At 43.0% G+C, this 21,024-nt stretch overlaps 1 protein-coding gene across 4 annotated transcripts in view; it reads left to right on the top strand.

Annotated features, from left to right (window-relative positions):
• fam13a (family with sequence similarity 13 member A) overlaps positions 1-21,024 on the top strand; it is an 83,038-nt gene that overhangs the window by 33,988 nt on the left and 28,026 nt on the right. For all 4 annotated transcript variants that reach the window (XM_065003878.1, XM_065003876.1, XM_065003879.1 and 1 more), the window contains exons 8-9: positions 4,779-5,017; positions 16,785-16,829. In XM_065003878.1, coding sequence (XP_064859950.1) covers positions 4,779-5,017; positions 16,785-16,829 — 284 coding nt within the window. The remainder of the gene's footprint in view (positions 1-4,778; positions 5,018-16,784; positions 16,830-21,024) is intronic.

Genomic DNA, 21,024 nt, shown 5'->3' with positions numbered 1-21,024 from the left:
TGCACATGCACAGTTTGATGACTTTGATAAACAATCAGAAATAACAATTGATTTTCTGGTGCATTTAGAAAGTTCAACTTAAATATGTGTTTTGGGTATTTCAGAATATTTAGGCAAGTTAACTCCTTGATCCTGCTTTGTATTATTCCCATCAAGAGTCAGTTGTGGGCAAGGCATTTTAGTGGGCCCCTTCCTCACGGTGGAAAGAAAAACGTGCATTTTAAAGTACATTTCAAGGTCCATTTCCTAGTCATTTTGCCATGGGGTGTAGAGAAAATGTTGCAGTTGTAAAGCAAGTGATCTGCAGTTGTAATCATTTTGCCATGACTTGTGATGTGAGTGAGAGTGACTAACAAAATCAATGGGGGCTCTGCGTGCCCGGTCGGTATTCGGCCATGATTACTACAAGTTTAGATAACTGACTAGACTAACTTAACAATCTAAACATTTTAGCTGATTGAGTGACTGTCAGTGACTGACAAAACAAGAGAAACTGCTGATCCACAACCAAATGTCAAACTTGCACCTTGTGTGTTCTAACTCTCAACAGTAAGTTGAGACCCCGACTCATTTTTGTAAAGGTCGGGCCCTTAAGCGAACGCATATGCCTGGAGCCGGCCCTGGTCTTGGGCTTCTGATAGTGATGGCTCTGATCAAGCCACTCGCTCACATGACTTGATTTGATAAGGGAAATCAGTGAGAGGAAGCCAGACGAGCCACAACACAGCAACAATCAAGCTAATTCACAATGACACACAGGAGCTATGCAGACTATATGCCCTTCCTGCCCTCCCTGTGGCATTGTGATGCAGACAGCCGAATAGCCTTCACCAACCGACTTCCGTTCTTAGATATTTCATAAAGTTGTAACCCTGGACTTAGAATGGCATTAAATTCTATTGTTGTGACTCATAGACCTACATACACTAGCTGAATGTATTGTTTGTCTAAGGCCATAAAAGAATGAGCAGAGTTAGCCCATAGGATATTATTTAATATCCAGACAGAAGCCAGAGAAGAGATTGAGAAATGCTGATTGAGCGAACAATGGGTTTGGCGTAGCATGGTGTGATGAAAAATAAGACAAGTTATTGCTGATGAGGGACCTTTTTTGTTGTCGTATCCCTGGCAGAGTCCCCAGGACCCATGTTGCTCAGTTGGTAGAGCATGGCACTTGCAACGCCAGGGTAGTGGGTTCGATTCCCACGGGGGACCAGTATGAAAAAGGATGAAAATGTATGCACGCACTACTGTAAGTTGCTCTGGATAAGAGCATCTGCTAAATGACTAAAATGTCATGTTAAATGAGTCTGTAAAATCACTGAGCCTGTGCATTAGGCTCATATTTAGCATCGCTAGCAGGATCTAATGTAGCATGCTACATTGTTGTTGCTCCTTGGTAATATTGTTGTTGACACACACGTTGGTTTTGTTTGTCTGTTCATTAGATTTTGAGCCATTTCAGGGAAGTTAGCTTTGTTGGCGTTCCAGGAAATGTTAGAACGCCAGTTGACCTTTGAAATAATATGGCCCTGGATAAAACAAACGTGTTAATATAAATTGTAATTGAAATGATAACAGTAAATATAAGAATTCAAGGGCATTTAAAATGGCGGGAACTCCCCTTTAGTTTCATGTTGATGGAAAATGAAGGGAATTTACCTTTCATTTAATGTTGATGCAGTCACATAAAGCATATGACTTCCCACGACATAATAAATACAGTCACATCCTGTAATTCACCATGGGGTTCCTTTTATAAATGGCTTTCTTATAAATGATCAGATTTAGTTATAGTTTAGCTCTTTATGGCATACTGTAATTGAATCTGCAGCCTAATAAAATCAATGCATGCTTATCAGGGATATTTACTCATGATGGCCTTGGATGACGGTGTTTAAATATATAACCTAACAATATGGCGTGTAGATAAGTTAGCTAGCTGGCTTACTACTGGAGTTTGACTTTATGGTGGGAGGGGGAACTATAGTTGAAAAGCCATTGGTCCGGTTCTTCTGCTGAGAGTCATTCAGATGTATGTATTGTGCAGTAAGCACACATACACACACACACACACACACACACACACATTTGGGGCCTTAGTGTGACACTAGTTTGGCATGTCGATATAAATCTGTTGTGTGCAACTGACAGGGGCTGTGACATATGGAATCGATTAATCGAATCTTAGTGTTTCCATTTTGCATAAATTAGGCTCAGTTTAGATATATTTCTATCTCTGTAGAGCCTGGCTGTAAATTCATCTTATCTGTCGAGGCTCTGGTCTAGTGTTGGGAAACGTGAGATGAGTAATTGCCACCATCGGTCAGAGGGCCCTAAAAATGTTTATGATGTAGTATATCTGACCCTGTTCACCTGTTGTTGTATGTACCACGTTACCCAACACAGTGAACACTCCTGTTGTTGTATGTACCACGTTACCCAACACAGGGAACACTCCTGTCGTGAGGGCAAATGACTTTCCCCATTTTAGCTGGGACTTTCTCAGCTAAAAAAAAAAGTCCATGGTGACATTATCATTCAACTGCTGTAGTCTATTTTGCTTGTGCTCTTATTTATATTTACATTTCAAAACGTAAGCAAACACTCTGTTGTTATGGTAACAGCGGTATTGGAATGTTAATGTCCCTCCTTCTCCGGTATTGATGTGAAAGTGTTTTTGCTGCTGTAAACAATAGCTTGTGTTTTTGGATCATTGTGTTGTGATGAGCGGCTCAGCCGAGTGGGTGTTGTTCTTCTCAAGGCCTACAACACATTAACAGGGATGTCTCTCATTCCAACAAGAGGTTAGACAACTGGTCTGTCAACACCGCTGCTTCTGCCTCTACAACTAAAGGTAGTTGTGGTGATTTTAAAAGGCATGTTTTCACAGGTGGTTGTGAATGACTCCAGAACGGTGTGCACCTCGTCAAATCACAGATTGTTGCTATTTCTTTTGGCAGCAACTTGTAATTGTTAAGCCGTTGTTTTCAAATGAGGTCACCTCCTCTTTGGTCAATTGGACAATAGTAAACTGTTTAGCCTAAAAAGTCTGTCATTAACACATTGTCATACTGCCAGTTTGTCTTTCTTGGTGACAGAATGGCGTTTATTTACCCATAGTTCTTCTGATCGGCCACTTCCTGACATCATCAGTGTTGGGGTCATTACAAAAAAATAACTAATATATATTCGCTGTTACTCGTTACTTCTTTCAACAATAGCAAATGGCTTATTACTCCCTGGAAAAAGTCATTAGTTACACGAGGAGGTGTGGTATATGACCATTATAACAAGGGCTGTTCTTAAGCATGATGCAACGCAAAGTGCCTGGATACAGCCCTTAGCAGTGGTATATTGGCCATATACCACAAATCATTGAGGTGCCTTATTGCTATTATAAACTGGTTACCAACGTAATTAGAGCAGTAAAAATAAATGCTGTCAGCCAATCAGCATTCAGTGCTCGAACCACTCAGTTTATAATACTTGGTATATTGCTTTTGCATTACACCCCAAAACGTTGCGCATCCTCACTCAGTGTAAACAATGTCAACGTTACGTTGGCCTATACACCTACACAAGTATACATAAAAATCAAGCCTTGGTTGAGGTTGGCCTACAGTCATCTTCAGCAGCAGTGGTCAGGTCTCTGGGGGTCTTTCGCTATGAGATGTGTGTTGGTCGTGTTGCCTTTACAGGTGCTTGAAGAGATTGGAAGTCGTGTTTCTAGCAGTGGAGGAGTCAACACCGCCCCCCCCTCGCCACCCTCTGGCGTTCTGGATGCACCGCCCCCACATTAAGCCAAATACGTCACTTAACTCCTGACATCTGTCGTTGAAGTGCAAAATCTAGTCCCTTAGGCTTAGAAGCTTTTCAAACTGTTCTGTAACGGAAAAACATGAACTACTAGACCTTTTCCATGGCGATTCCAGCCCTGACTAGATGTTCCATTGATAAATGTGGCTCACATGGCTCACTGATAAAGTACTTCCATTCCTCATCATTAAATGGTTTAGCATTGGCTTTTGTCCAGAGCCAAACCCTGCCGGGATTGGTTATTGTGACTTTGATCAATAGTTGAGCTGTAGGCTTCAGACCCATTAGGCATACAACACAGTGGACTGCTAACATTTGAACTTTTCTCTTTTCTCACACTTTTCTCTTACCCCCAAATGCACACCTCTCAGATATATGCATTCGATGTAGCCAGCGCACCTCTGTAGAACTGAAACCGTATAGTCTAGTGGTTGCACACACCATCGACATGAAGAAAGGTCGGTGTGACATACCAGTGGTACGGATGAGGTGCTTTAGGTACACCATAGATGCGAAAGGCTACCGCCAGCTATACCCCCTAGGAGTCAGCACGGTAAGAGAAAGAGGAGTTTAACCCTTTTCATTTCCACAGGCTCGTATTCACTAGGCATGAAACAGAAGCAAACAGGCCAAAATGGGTACTTACTATCTAAACTTTTAAACACCAAATGTTTTGTTTTGTTATGGTGTGCCCAAATGAATACAACCCAGTTTAAGGCTAACCTTCCCCCTTCATTTGTTATTTTATTAGCCAACCTCCATGTCTCTACTGTACATAGCCTATCCTCGAATGCATGTTTTATTCTGTAGTAACCTGACTAAAGGTCAGCACAGCTGATCTGATTGCCCCTGTGACAGTATGCTGAGGCAGGTATTGTTTACATCTCTGGCTTTACACATGGGGCTCTGGTATTACACCCGTCTCACCCATCCCTCATTCTCCTTGTCTCTTTCCACAGGTGAGGAAAGTAAAGCACGAGACAGCGACAGTGCTCCGAGCCGTGCCCCTTCCCAGTCTCTCTCCTGGCCTGCCCTATGTGAGGCCCCTGGTCCTACCCGTTCCCCTGGCTCCGGAGGTGAGGAGCCCCAGCTCTGAGAGAATGGAGCTGACCCCACCGGGGGCCCCACAGGAACCTCAGGGACCAGCCACGGACGCCTGGGACGTCAGCGCGGTCAAGACCACGGAGGTCCTGAACAGGTCAGTGTGTAGTGTAGTAACAGACAGTTATTTTGGGGCCGTATGGTGGAAAGTTACAAATAGGTAGTCTTTAACATGTTAGTAGTTCATGATGTTTGTATTCATTCAGGAGCACAATAGCATGTCTGGGATTTTAAAAATTCCACGAACTTGGAAAGAGGTTATATTAGGTAGCTGATTCTTTTTATTAAATGCATAATAAGATGCTACGAATGCCGACAAATGTATGTAAAACGCTTATTTTTAATAATAAAACAAACTCTTTAGTATTTTTACCTCTGTGTTCCAATGCATATGGGCTTGGTGGTTCAGTAGTCCATGTAGCACCTCTTCCCTGAATAATTAAAGCTTGCCTCATAGCAGAGAAGTAACACAGCTTGCGGGTCCTGGATGTCAGCCAAGACTTCTGAAGTATAGCCTAGTTTGCTAACACAGCTTGCGGGTCCTGGATGTCGGCCAAGACTTCTGAAGTATAGCCTAGTTTGCTAACACAGCTTGCAGGTCCTGGATGTCAGCCAAGACTTCTGAAGTATAGCCTAGTTTGCTAACACAGCTTGCGGGTCCTGGATGTCGGCCAAGACTTCTGAAGTATAGCCTAGTTTGCTAACACAGCTTGCAGGTCCTGGATGTCAGCCAAGACTTCTGAAGTATAGCCTAGTTTGCTAACACAGCTTGCAGGTCCTGGATGTCAGCCAAGACTTCTGAAGTATAGCCTAGCTTGCTAAAACAGGTTTTATGATTTTATGGGAGTCACTTAAAAGTGTATCAATCTATCTGCACACATTTTAGTAAACATTGAGTTACACATTATTACAATACATACATGCACTATTACATCAAATGTTGGATGTCTGACAATTTTCTCCAGCTCAATGAGAAGAAATCCAATGTTATTTTATTTGGCCCCCGCCTTGCTAGAACCCAGATTCTAGCAATCATGTTTAAGGCTCGGTTTAGCCCCGTCCTATATCTCTGATCCTTTATCTCTCTACGAGCCAGGACGCAGCCTGAGATCCTGTATATCTCTGATCCTTTATCTCTCTACGAGCCAGGACGCAGCCTGAGATCCTGTATATCTCTGATCCTTTATCTCTCTACGAGCCAGGACGCAGCCTGAGATCCTGTATATCTCTGATCCTTTATCTCTCTACGAGCCAGGACGCAGCCTGAGATCCTGTAGCCTATCCTCTGATCCTTTATCTCTACTATCTCTGATCCTTTATCTCGAGCCTGAGATCCTGTATATCTCTGATCCTTTATCTCTACGAGCGCGCAGCCTGAGATCCTGTATATCTCTGATCCTTTATCTCCCTACGAGCCAGGACGCAGCCTGAGATCCTCTATATCTCTGATCCTTTATCTCTCTACGAGCCATCTCTCTACGAGCCAGGACGCAGCCTGAGATCCTGTATATCTCTGATCCTTTATCTCCCTACGAGCCAGGACGCAGCCTGAGATCCTGTATATCTCTGATCCTTTATCTCCCTACGAGCCAGGACGCAGCCTGAGATCCTCTATATCTCTGATCCTTTATCTCCCTACGAGCCAGGACGCAGCCTGAGATCCTGTATATCTCTGATCCTTTATCTCCCTACGAGCCAGGACGCAGCCTGAGATCCTGTATATCTCTGATCCTTTATCTCCCTACGAGCCAGGACGCAGCCTGAGATCTCTATATCTCTGATCCTTTATCTCCCTACGAGCCAGGACGCAGCCTGAGATCCTGAGATCCTTTATCTCTACGTCCTGTATATCTCTGATCCTTTATCTCTCTACGAGCCAGGACGCAGCCTGAGATCCTGTATATCTCTGATCCTTTATCTCTCTACGAGCCAGGACGCAGCCTGAGATCCTGTATATCTCTGATCCTTTATCTCTCTACGAGCCAGGACGCAGCCTGAGATCCTGTATATCTCTGATCCTTTATCTCTCTACGAGCCAGGACGCAGCCTGAGATCCTGTATATCTCTGATCCTTTATCTCCCTACGAGCCAGGACGCAGCCTGAGATCCTCTATATCTCTGATCCTTTATCTCCCTACGAGCCAGGACGCAGCCTGAGATCCTCTATATCTCTGATCCTTTATCTCCCTACGAGCCAGGACGCAGCCTGAGATCCTCTATATCTCTGATCCTTTATCTCCCTACGAGCCAGGACGCAGCCTGAGATCCTCTATATCTCTGATCCTTTATCTCTCTACGAGCCAGGACGCAGCCTGAGATCCTCTGGCAGGGACCTGTTGACCATTCCAAAGTCTTGGTTGAAAACAAAAGGAGACCAAACATTTTCCATTAGGGACCCTAGACTTTGGGAGGGTCTGCCAGACGAGATCAAGCTTGCGGATTCAGTGCCTCTTTTTAAATCCCTGCTGAAGACACAGTTTTATAAAGATGCTTTTAATGTATGATTTTGAATGTGTGATTGAAATTAGCTTGTTTCGTTCACCTTCCTCCTGTCTTTGTTTATTTTCTAGTACCTTTATTTTATGATGAGAAACACTTTGTTACTTGTATTGAAAAGCGCTATAGAAATAGTTATTATTATTTTCAGTATGTAATAGTACAGTATGAGTTTAGAGGTCCATCCTAGTAACCCTGTGTAATAACACAGTACGAGAGACTAGTTGTAAATATCTTATGACCCCTGTTTGCGTTGGTGAGACGTTCCCATCATTGTAGGGTGACTGTGCGGAGCTCAGAACAGCCAGCTGCCATTTGGGATCTAAAAAGCCGGGAGCCGATCTTGGTCGCAAGGCTCCTGTGGCATCCCAATGGCATCTAAACATATTTATTATAAGTTGGCTGAAACTGGACACTGTCTGGATCAAGTGTCCCCAGTCTGGGAATAGCATGTCTGCAAAATAACATGTACAGCTGTGTTGGTTGGTTGTTGAGGCCTCCTTAGGGTTGATGTTAGCATTAGCCTAGTGCTAGCTAGCACACCCAGTGTTCAGTTGCTCTTAAACAAGATAGCCTTGTCCTCAGTGCATGGCATGCAGTCACTATGATGTAAGAGTTAAGATGGCGCTTTTGTCTGTGGAGGGCTTAGTCAATCAATCAATCAATCAAACAATAAGCTTCCTGCAGGTAGTTGTTAATGGAAAAGACAAAATATTGGCCTGGTCATATTGGGCATGCATAAAATCATGTTTGTTTTAATAGGAATTGCTTATTTAACCTTTTATTTAACTAGGCAAGTCAGTTAAGAACCAATTCTTATTTACAATGACGGCCACACCCTACCCCGGCCACACCCACACCCTACCCCGGCCACACCCTACCCCGGCCACACCCACACCCTACCCCGGCCACACCCTAAGCCGGACGACGCTGGGACAATTGTTCGCCTCCCTATGGGACTCCCAATCACGGCCGTTTGCGATACAGCCTGGAATCCACCCAGGGTCTGTAGTGATGCCTTTAACACTGAGATGCAGTGCCACTCAGGAGCCCAAATATATATGTATTCAATGTTTATTCACAATTAATAAATGGCTCAGTGGAAACTGGTAACTGCTGAATACAGGCTTCATGTTGTGTGGTGTTACTTGGAAGAGGACCTCTGACACAGGGCTTGTAAGAAATACATGTTCTCACTAGATATTCAATACTAAGTATCAGCTAGGAAAATGAAAGCAGAGCTCATCTCGCAGGAGCAAATAGAACATGTATGCTAAGCAAACAAAATAGTAGGAACAAGCTAACGGATGCTAAACTGAACCGATACGAGGCTGTGTTACAGCTTGTGTAGTACAGCTCTCTAGTAGTTGATCTGGACACGTGTGCATTCACGCAAACACACACACATACAGTATAAATGCATATGTGGAAGTGGTGGACTTTGCAGTATTTTTTGTATTGTTTACTGCCTTTAAATAGATAAGATAACAGCGTCTAAAAATACCTTCAGGTAAAGCGTGAAACTGTCTTTGAAAACATGCATTAGGAGTGCCTGGCCATACCCCCCAATACTCCTTCATTAATAGAGGAAGTGTATATACAGTTGAAGTCGGAAGTTTACATAGACCTTAGCCAAATACATTTAAACTCCATTTTTCACAATTCCTGACTTTTATTCCTAGTAGAAATTCCCTGTCTTAGGTCAGTTAGGATCACCACTTTATTTTAAAAATGTGAAATGTCAGAATAATAGTAGAGAGAATGATTTACTTCAGCTTTTATTTCGTTCAACACATTCCCAGTGGGTCAGAAGTTTACACACTCAATTAGCATTTGGTAGCATTGCCTTTAAATTGTTTAACTTGGGTCAAACATTTCGAGTAGCCTTGCACAAGCTTCCCACAATAAGTTGGGTGAATTTTAGCTCATTCCTCCTGACAGAGCTGGTGTAACCGCGTCAGGTTTGTAGGCCTCCTTGCTTGCACACGCTTTTTCAGTTCTGCCCACAAATTTTCTATAGGATTGAGGTCAGGGCTTTGTGATGGCCACTCTAATACCTTGACTTTGTTGTCCTGGTGTTCTTCGGCTTACAAGCCTCCCCTTTTTCCTCCAAACATAACGATGGTTATTATGGCCAAACAGTTTTATTTTTGTTTCATCAGACCAGAGGACATTCCTCCAAAAAGTATGATTGCAAACTGTAGTCTGGCTTTTTTATGGCGGTTTTGGAGTTTCTTTTGGGCTTCTTTCTTGCTGAGCGGCCTTTCAGTTTATGTCAATATAGGACTCGTTTTACTGTGGATATAGATACTTTTGCACCGGTTTCCTCCAGCATCTTCACAAGGTCCTTTGCCGTTGTTCTGGGATTGATTTGCATTTTTCGCACACCGAGGTATGTTCATCTCTAGGAGACAGAGCGCATCTCCTTCCTGAGCGGTATTACGGCTGCGTGGTCCCATGGTGTTTATACTTGCTTGCTATTGTTTGTGCAGATGAACGTGGTACCTTCAGGCATTTGGAAATTGCTCCCAAGGATGAACCAGACTTGTGGAGGTCTACAAATGTTTTTTCTGAGGTCTTGGCTGATTTCTTTTGATTTTCCCATGATGTCAAGCAAAGAGGCACTGAGGTTGAAGGTAGGCCTTGAAATACATCCACAGGTACACCTCCAATTGACTCAAATTATGTCAATTAGCCTATCAGAAGCTTCTAAAGCCATGACATCATTTTCTGGAATTTTTCAAGCTGTTTAAAGGCACAGTCAAATTAAAATCAAATCAAATGTATTTATATAGCCCTTCGTACATCAGCTGATATCTCAAAGTGCTGTACAGAAACCCAGCTAAAACCCCAAACAGCAAGCAATGCAGGTGTAGAAGCACCGTGGCTAGGAAAAACTCCCTAGAAAGACCAAAACCTAGAGAGGAACCAGGCTATGAGGGGTGGCCAATCCTCTTCTGGCTGTGCTGGGTGGAGATTATAACAGAACATGGCCAAGATGTTCAAATGTTCATAAATGACCAGCATGGTCAAATAATAATAATCACAGTAGTTGTCGAGGGTGCAGCACCTCAGGAGTAAATGTCAGTTGGCTTTTTATAGCCGATCATTAAGGGTATCTCTACCACTTCTGCTCTCTTTAGAGAGTTGAAAACAGCAGGTCTGGGACAGGTAGCACGGTAGTGTAAAACTAACAGGTCTGTGAGAGCCGGAATTCTTACTGGTTGGTAGGTGATCAAATACTTATGTCATGCAATAAAATGCAAATTAATTACTTAAAAATCATACAATGTGATTTTCTGGATTTTTGTCTCTAGATTCTGTCTCTCACAGTTGAAGTGTACCTATGATAAAAATGACAGACCTCTACATGCTTTGTAAGTAGAAAAACCTACAACATCGGCAGTGTATCAAATACTTGTTCTCCCCACTGTAAGTGTCTGTCAACTTCCGACTTCAACTGTACAGTGTGTTTGTTTGTTTTGTATCAACAAGACACAACTTTAGTCAAATGTTTGACAGATAATCTATGACAAATCAACACTATTCCTTTTTAGGTTGTAAAATGGGACTTTCTACAGGGCTTTTTTACTATTATTATTTATTATTTCAATGTTATTGTTAAAGGACAGTAGTTGCCATATTATTATTGGTACTAAGTATTGTTTGTTTTAGTTCATTTTCATTTGGACACTCTTGAAGATGACATTGTGCATCTAAAGAGATTTTCATCTAAATAAATGTCAAATAAATATCATTACCTAATTATCCCTAGCAATAGCAACAGGTGCTTTCCCATTGAGTGGCAACAGCTTTCCTCGTCATGCACTTCATAGGGACAGTAAATCTATCGGAGGCTTAAAGGATTATACCTTAAAAATACCCTAGTCTGGGGTATCGGATGGCCGATTTGGGGATCGTGTGACAGGGAGACCCTCGTAGCCTTTATAAGCAACCCTGTCTCTTGTTGGGATGCTAATAGGCTAGTAGCTATGCTAATAGCTGACTGGTACAGTGTTGCTATTGCTGCTGTCACATGATGTGACGGACCTTTTAGCTAAAGTTCAGCAGACTGGTATAGCTAGCGAAGGATTGCCAGACCTATTTGGAAACGCATACGTTACTGCCTAGGTACCCAAAGCCTACTAGTTGCCTCATGTTTTCAGTGGAGTATATGATGTACAACTGTATAAAAATACTGTATATAAATACATGTGCAATTAATCTGCCCTTACTTTCCATAGGTATGTGTCAGGCTAGTATCTGTGTCAGTACAGCATCCAGCACTAAGCAGGAACAAACTGGATTAAACTGGATTTCAACTGAGAGATGGGTAGAATGCTAGTGGTGTTGAACTGCATTTTGTTCAATCTTGAGCTGTGAGATCTAGGCCATTGGAAGATACGTACTTAGGTTATCAGTTGAGATTTCTCTGGGGTCAAATTGTAACCCCTGGGCTAGAATATCTCCTATTGGCCCCTCTACTTCTGTTCTTCATCCTTCTATGCTAGTCTTTATCAGATCTCCCCTTTAAAAAACAACTACAATTACACATTTTCCATCAATTGATTCAGATGATTAGTCTGCACTTCACTGTGCTACGTTTTCCACCTGTCAGCTTAGATGACCGGCATATAAGCAGGATTTGAGCCATGAATAAGGGCTTCACTTTACATGTCGGCCTCTCACCGGTTTGGAAAATACCAGTTTGCCGGTGGCACTGCTATGCAAACTCCACATGTGTATGTTTAACATTGTACCTGCCTGCGTTTCTACAAACCGGGCCACACACACACACTCTCATTGAGAGTAGACTACAGTGGGTTTCCTAGGATATGACATAGAGGTATTGCATCATCATCAGAGAACACTAGGATACTACGTAGAGGTATTGCATCATCATCATCAGAGAACACTAGGATACTACATAGAGGTATTGCATCATCATCATCAGAGATCACTAGGATACTACATAGAGGTATTGCATCATCAGAGATCAACTCGTTGTAACACTAGGAGACTGTGAAGAAATGTTTGCCCACTCTCTGTGCACGGTTTAGACATTGATCCTGTCTAGCAACCGGGATAGATGCTTCATCATTACAAAGGCTCCTATCAATTCATCCTCATGTCTCAAATCAGAAGCACAAGACAGCATAGTAAAGGCATGTGAACCCCCCACCCCTAGTTGGCTCTGGGATTGAAAAAAAGCCACCTTTCAGTTACTGGCTCAATGTTCTTAACTGCTAGGCTACCTATCACATCACGTAGGCACTCATAGGGTCTCTTCTAGATACAGGCTACATGCACATGCTGGTTGTTGTATGTAGTTGCCATTGTTCACTGACTTGTGACCCATTATCTTTCTTAGAAAGAAATCCATTGAAAGCGGGTGTGTGTGTGGGGGGGTGTAACGGTCTGGTGTGAGTGTCAGACACTCTGGGGAGATTATTGTTGGCCAACAGGGAGCCTCATCCAACAAGTCTACATTGGATTTAAGGAGGGAAAACCCTAGTAGCTGGCACCTGTTCTGTCCTCAACCACTCTAACCTACAGGATACTCCTACAATGGTCCCCATCTGCAGAAAAAGAGAGAAGATATCAATTCTGATTCAAACAGGTGTCATTGGCTCCTAAGCAGCCAATAGGAGAAGAGGGTCAGAGACTTGGCTCAAATGTTATTGGCTGCTGAACCGGCCTATAGGTTAGGAGGGGGTTCAGAAATGTATAGGAAGAGATGAGACTACAATGGCACTAGTCAAGAAGACGCTAGTTGCCGTGGTTTCTGCCATGTTTGACTTCCAAGTCTGTCATTGACCTTTAGAGAGCTAAAGGTCCATCTGTAGATGTGATGGCCATTTTCTGCTATTACAAGTAGGCTATCAGCTGGTGTTTTGGTGTTGACTAATGACCATTTACACTGAACAAAAATATGAACGCAACATGGAATGTTTTGGTCCCATGTTTCATGAGCTGATAAAATATCCTTGAAATTTGTCATATGCACAAAATGCTTATTTCTCTCCGATTTTGTGCACAAATTTGTTTACATCCCTTTTAGTGAGCATTTCTCCTTTGCGAAGATAATCCATCCGCCTGACAGGTGTGGCATATCAAGAAGCTGATTAAACAGCATGATCATTATAGACATGCACAATGCCACAGATGTCTCACACATGCATGTTGTCATGCTGACTGCAGGAATGTTCACCAGAGCTGTTGCCAGAGTATTCAATGTTAATTTCTCTACCATACACCATCTCCAACGTCATTTTAGAGAATTTGGCAGTACGTCCAACCGGCCTCACAATCGCAGACCACGTCTATCCACGCCAGCCCATCACATCAGCGTGTTTGGCATCATGTTGGTGAGCGGTTTGCTGATGTCAACACTGTGAACAGAGTGCCCCATGGTGGCGGTGGGGTTATAGTATGGGCAGACAAGCTACGGACAACAAACACGATTGCATTTTATCAATGGGAATTTGAATGCACAGAGATACGGTGACGAGAACCTGAGGCCCATTGTCATGTGCATTCATCTGCCACCATCACCTCATGTTTCAGCATGATAATGCACAGACCCATGTATCAAAGATCTGTACACAGTTCATGAAAGCTGAATTGCATACACACAAGACATGTCACTCATTGAGCATGTTTGGGATGCTCTGGATCGATGGGTATGACGGCGTGTTCCAATTCCCGCCAATATCCAACAACATTGCATAGCCATTGAAGAGGGTGGGACAACATTCCACAGGCCACAATCAACAGCCTGATCAACTCAATGTGAAGGAGATGTGTCGGGCTGCATGAGGCAAATGATGGTCACACCAGATACTGACTGGTTTTCTGATCCACGTCCCTACCTTTTTTTAAAGGTATCTGTGACCAACATAGTAATGGCCTAATTTATTTCAATGAACTGATTTCCTTATATGAACTGTAACTCAGTAAAATCGTTGAAATGATTGCATGTTGCGTTTTATATTTTTGTTCAGTGTAGCTTAGTAAGAGGAAGTCGCCATGTTCCTGCTGCCATGGTGATTTAACCCCGTTGACCTGGTTTATGGCCATAATGTCAACGTGAAGAGCTGAAACTGGTCAACCACAGTACAACTACAGGTCAAGGTCATTGGTACATCTCAACATAATGAATCTGGATGATCATATGAGCATATCACTGTGCTCTCGCCAGCTGTTCCCTTTCATTACTCTAGAATTATGCTAGAAATGCATTGAAAACTGATTTACTGGTTAAGAAGGAAAGCTGCCTACAAACCATATTGCTCATTCACAATTGGCTACTTTTCTCTCCAGAGTTCCAATATGTTCCCCCATTGCCCCTTTGGCAAAAATGTCGTAATCTCTGAAGCGTGATGGGTTTATGGTAGCATTCCCTTAACACCTTGGTCTATGGTGGAATGTACCGTCTGTAACTTGGGTTATGAGAGTGTACACCAATAGGGGCTCAAGTAGGTAACCGGTCCAAGCTTTTTAGGTTTGGTACACTGCAGGTTCTATTCTCCAAACATTCTAAGAATGGACCATGAAGCAGGCTATGGTTTATCGTCCTTATTAGTAGTGTGGAAGAGGCATTAGTAGTGTGGAAGAGGCATTAGTAGTGTGGAAGAGGCATTAGTAGTGTGGAAGAGGCATTAGTAGTGTGGAAGAGGCCTGGAGGGCGCAGAGGAGAAGGGGAGGAGGGCTGGAACACTGACCTCCAATCAGGAGAACGTATACTCCAGTAAGATCCTCCTTTTGGACATGGAGTCACCTGGACTGGAACCCAAACGGAATATGGCTCAGTTTCAACCAAAGTTTAGATTCCAGGCTAGTAGTCACATCCATATAATAATGCAAGGCTATGAACCTGAAATTAATTCTGTGAGCTTGAATATGACCAATGGGTCAAATGTGAAAATGGTAGTGTCAAACAAATTGATCCTGAAACCATTATTTAAACAACCTGGTCAATAGGGCACTATGGTAAAAATGTGTTGAGTTGAATGAAATAAAGATGATTTATTTGTCTACAAGATGGTGGAGGGTTGCCAGCCTGGCCAAGTTGTTTGCTAGTTTTCCGTCACCTCTGCGAGGATTAAGTCTCCTCAACAGAGCCACTTGTTATTCCTTAAGTAAGTTAGTGGGTAAGCAGGATTTCCGTTTGCAACAATTCGTGACAGCACACATTATTTTAATACGCTTGCCAGACTGGTTAACACGGCCTAAGTATAGGGAAACATTTCTCGGCTGGCTTCCACTAGCAATACGTACAAATTGTGAAATGCTGTTGTGAGGTGCTCTTGGTACCTTGATCCGGAAGGGGGATTTCATAGACTATGTACGTAGGTTGTATTAGAGGAGCTAAGGGAAGAAAAGAATCTCACATACACACACTCATTCAGAATTCTTCAAGATAGAGGCCAGATCATGTGATATGGTAAGCTTTTGAAGTTGAATGAACTTCGGCCCATTTCGGTTCTCGACAAACTGAAACCTAAATCCTCTGTTTTGAACTTGGTACGGTGTTCGGCCTTTACACCCCGGGCAGCTAAACCAGTGGTATGTTCTCCCCTCTCAGCCCTAGACGGTGACATACTCACACCCTCCTTACCGTTAGACTACTGGAGCTACTGCACGTACCCAAAAACACAGTCCAAATATATTCTCCATGGCCCATTTAACCACAATTCAGTCTTGTGTGTATTAGTGAGTCTATTGTTTATTTCAAAAGTGTCTAACCCTATTTACAACCCATGATTAGACATTATTAGCTGTTGTTTATTGGCACAATTGCCAACTTTCATGTACTGTACCCCATGGTTATGAGAAAAGGGCACTGGTGATTGAGGTTTGGCTTCCTTATGAAGGCAATGTAACCCTTTCCTTGGCAATATTTAGGCCTTTTTGCAGCAATTTTATACACTATGTTAATCACACATGCTTCTGTAGGCTACGTGATGTTTAGGGTAGTAAGGCCCTCGGCAGGTTAAAGTAATTTTCACGATATGTACATGTTAAGCAATCTCCACATTAAGAAGTTCCCGTTCTTGTTGCATCATTTCTGTCATGTGTAACTATTGGCCCAGGCCCCGCCAGAGCTATACCAGAGGAGGGCACACACGGCCCTTCAACTGTCGCTTTAATAATTCCCAGAGACAAGCTTTAACAAAACGTACTGAACTGACAGGAGCATTAGGTGGCTATTGTTCCAGAGACAAAAGGACATTCTGTCCCCTAAAAAAACCACTGAGGTGCAGAGAAAGGGAGGAAAAAAAGTGTGCTTCATATGTAATATTGCATCACTCTCACAGTGGCTAAAACCTAACTGTTTTTAGTTTTTTTTGTTTTTTGCATTTCAGCTCCCAAGAGGAAGACAGCAGACCCATATCTCCTTTCTACATAAGGTAGGTCCTGGTCTTGTTTTTGTCCTGAGAAAAGAGGTCGACAGGATGTTATTATGGAGATGTGGGGTCATGGGGCCTATCCGCTGCATTTCATGCCATCTCAATGCATTAACATAGGAAACAATAGGCCCACCAGAAAGAGGAGGGGAGGGAGGGGGCATGCTGTGCACATGCAAGCTGTCGTTGTTATGATGGTGGCAGTGTGAGCACGTGGTCTCTGGTCCAGCAAGACTTCCCGTAACGCTGTACAAACCAAAACATTTCCCTGATTTGTATAGTCGTGAGAAGAAAGGGATCTCTGTCAACCCTGAGGTTGAGACTGACACCTTTTTGTTTATTGTTATCATGCTGGTCATTCTGGATATTGACCTCTCCAACCGGCCTACACACTGTACTCCTGAAATTGTAATTGTACAATTTAACATCTCAAATGAGATCAATTGTCATACAGTACATCCCATTGTTTCATACATCTGGATATTGATGCATCACTGTATTGACAAAGTATCTGAAGAAATAGGTACATAGCTTCACAAATATATCATATAACAGAACATTTCATGTTACTACATCTATAGTGCGGAACCAGATTCCCAACATAGTTTGACAATCCACTTGATGGAAGTATTTACCAAAACATATACCCATCATGAACTGATGTCATACAGTGACATCAGACCAACATGGTTCTTAATGGAACCGGATCGTTCTGGTTTTGACACCTTGCCATACAGTGAGATCAGACGAACAAGGTTCTTAGTGGAATCTCTGGTTGAACCGGATCATTCTGCTCTGACACCTGATCTATGAGTCACCCTCCAGTCAGGCACCCCCCATGACATTTTATGGCATCACTTCCTGTTAACTTCCGGTTTGGCTGATACTGTAAACTCTAGTCACGTCAACTTTTACCGCCTTCACCAGGTACTTTGAGGCAAATTGAATGCAAGTGTACCTGCTGAACTCTATAGTAAGTTCCTAAGCCTTGGCACAGACCCTCATTCGGCCTTTTCTCCTTTGAAATGTACCCTAAACAGGTTTCATCCTTCACATATACCTAGTTATGTGTTCAAGACCGTGACCAGTAGCATACATCTGATATTTTCACAACGATTTCGCTCATCGATGGTGATGGCTCAGAGGCCATAATGTATATGATGATGAAGGATGCCAAACAGGGGTGGACTGGCCATCTGGCATTACGGGCAAATGCCAGATTGGCTGGTCCATTTTTAGCCCAGTGGGCCTGTCGGGGCCCTCAAGGGACAAATGGCTGGTTTCCGTTTCTGTACCATACTGGGTACGCACAAAACAATTTAGGCAACAGGGATCTTGACCCAGGAGGGGATTGAATGTCTCTGCTGTAACCAAGAAGCTTGATCTTGACATCTAGCAAGTTAGCAAACCAAATGTATAGCTGGAGCCCTGAGCTGGATATCATTTATTTGACACATCTTAGGTTTCTTGCAGTGGTATAGCACAGCCAGTATTTCCAAATACTCCGGTATATCGCCCAAGCCTAGTGTGGAGGCCTCGAGGATAAAAATGGGCCGGTATGGGGGTATCAAGTAAAAATATGGGCCGGTATGGGGGTATCACCCCTGATGCCAAAGACCTAAAAAGGAGAAACATATGACTGATGTTTACCACTACACAGCCTGTGTGTTAGAAATGCTAGGGTCATGCTTTCTAATAAGTCCATTTCTGTTCGCTTAATTTCAGTTTGTGACAAAACAAGTTGAACAATTTCCTTTGAATCCCTGTATGTTGGGCACGCACACACTGAGTTGGATGTGTCTCATTTAATGTTTGGTCTGTTTCAAGCCCCCTTTAGAGTGACTCTGGGAGTTTTTCCTCTACGTTTACTGCCTCTTTGTACCATCTAAACCACTGTGAAATATATACATTTTCCTTTATTTAACTAGGCAAATCAGTTAAGAGCAAATTCTTATTTTCAATGACTGCCTAGGAACAGTGGGTTAACTGCCTTGTTCAGGGTCAGAACGACCGATTTTTACCTTGTCAGCTCAGGGATTCGATCTTGCAACCTTTGGGTTACTAGTCCAACGCTCTAACCACTAGGCTACCTGCCACCCCACTGTGAAATATATTTTCCATAACCAAAAATATTGTACTTTCAGCTGATGTACAAAACCAAAAGTAAAACACGCAAAAACTAAACTTAAGCATGGGAAGCATAGAAATAGTGCACATAGAACATCTACCGCTTCTTAGACTTGCTTTCAATGATAATTATATATTACAGCTTTTAATGGACTGTTAGTACTTCTAGTGCCTCTGACCCACTCCTATAACATTTTTAGCATAGCGTTCTCACTCACTCACTCACTCACTCACTCACTCACTCACTCACTCACTCACTTGTTAACTAGAGTAAAAGTAACCTGGAGCGTCCCAAATGGCACCCTACTCCCTATATAGTGCACTACTTTTGACAAGGGCACTAATAAGGGAATTGGGTGTAGTTTGGGATGCAACCTTATAGCCTCACTGTCTAACCAGTTCATCTCCATAAAGACACGATGGAGCGCTCTGCCATGGAAGTAGATCCCCAGTAGGACATTTGTTGTGGTGCGTTGGTCACCATGACTACAGTATTGGAGCACAAATAGGTCTCCAATGATTGTAACCATGTTGATTATCTGACTCCAATTCCACCCTGTGGTTTGCTTTGAGTTATAATGATACCTACCCAAGGCCTAGTTATAATGATAGCTACTATTTCTATTTCTTCTTGTTGTTGGCTTGCCAGCTGATGAAAAAACTTTAAATGAACCTGAATGAATCATTACTTATCTAACATGAAATAAGTGTTTGATATCACAATGCTCTCAGTCCTGGATTTGGATCTCTCTCTTGTCTCTGTTTTAAGATGGAGGTTCTGGATCCTGAGTCACAGTCTCTTATTCTGTTGACAGTCAAGAGAACCGTGTGTGCTCCTCTTGCGGTAAGGGAAGGTCATGGCCAGGGGCCGACTGTTTGACAGTTCACGACCCACAGGGCATATTCATTGCACACCAAGCCTGCATCCGAAATGGCACCCTATTCCCTATCTAGTGCACTACTTTTGACCAGAGCCCTATGGGTCCTGGTCAAAAGTAGTGCACTAAATAGGGAATAGGGTGTCATTTGAGACGCTACCCAAGCCTCACCTCATTCCAGACTTGTTACATGTACGTGTCTAGAGTGGGCGGAAGGTTTTAATAGCTAAACTCAGTGGTACATATAATCCCTTTCCAGACAGTGATGTCATATCCTGGAATGGATTGGTAGCCTACCGGTACTTACCCCCCTTTTGCCCGCTGTTGTGCCCGGACAGAGGCTACTTGGCATGGGGTTGGCATTCCCAGTCTCCTGGTTGTTACACTAGACTAGAGACTTCACATTGGGAGGTTTAGGTTGCATGTAAACAGGCTAACGACTGCTGCCCTTGTTGCAGGATAAATATGGCACTGTCCAAAAGACACAACAGGAGACAGAATAGAATAGAACTGTATTGTCCATCTTGGAAGCGTTTGCATTATGAATAGGGTTAAATATTAAAGACCTGTCATAACATGCTTATTATGTACTTATTACCATATGTTTGATAAACACTAAGTCCTAACGATTCACCCCATCCCAAGGTAACTAGGATATCCAAATGATGTCTCCCTCTAATGGTGACCTTGACTTTATTCATTAAGGTTCCTTCCCTTGTCAAAAACATGTTTAAGCCATTGAAGGTGAGCATTTGCCCACTAAAGTCAGTTAAGATGCTGAACTGCAGTCAGGTCAAGACCCTGGTTAGGACGACGAACACTCACGTGAGCTTCCCTGAGACGGTTTCTGATAGTTTGTGCAGAAATTATTTTGGTTGTACAAACCCACAGTTTCATCAGCTGTCATCAAACCCACAGTTTCATCAGCTGTCCGGGTGGCTGGGGTCAGATGATCCCGCAGGTGAAGAAGCCGGATGTGGAGGTCCTGGACTGGCGTGGTTACGCCTGGTCTGCGTTTGAGGCCGGTTGGACGTATTGCCAAATTCTCTAAAACGCTAAAACAACGTAGGACGCGGCTTATGGTAGAGAAATTAACATTCAATTCTCTGGCAACAGCTCTGCTGGACATTTCTGCAGTCAGCATGCCAATTGCACACTCCCTCAAAAGTTTAAACATCTGCAGTGTTGTGTGA

The sequence above is a fragment of the Oncorhynchus nerka genome, linkage group LG18, assembly GCF_034236695.1.
Source record: "Oncorhynchus nerka isolate Pitt River linkage group LG18, Oner_Uvic_2.0, whole genome shotgun sequence".
In the NCBI taxonomy this organism is placed as follows: Eukaryota; Metazoa; Chordata; class Actinopteri; order Salmoniformes; family Salmonidae; genus Oncorhynchus; species Oncorhynchus nerka.
Note: the sequence above shows the minus strand (reverse complement) of the source record. Positions and strands in the feature narration are given on the sequence as shown.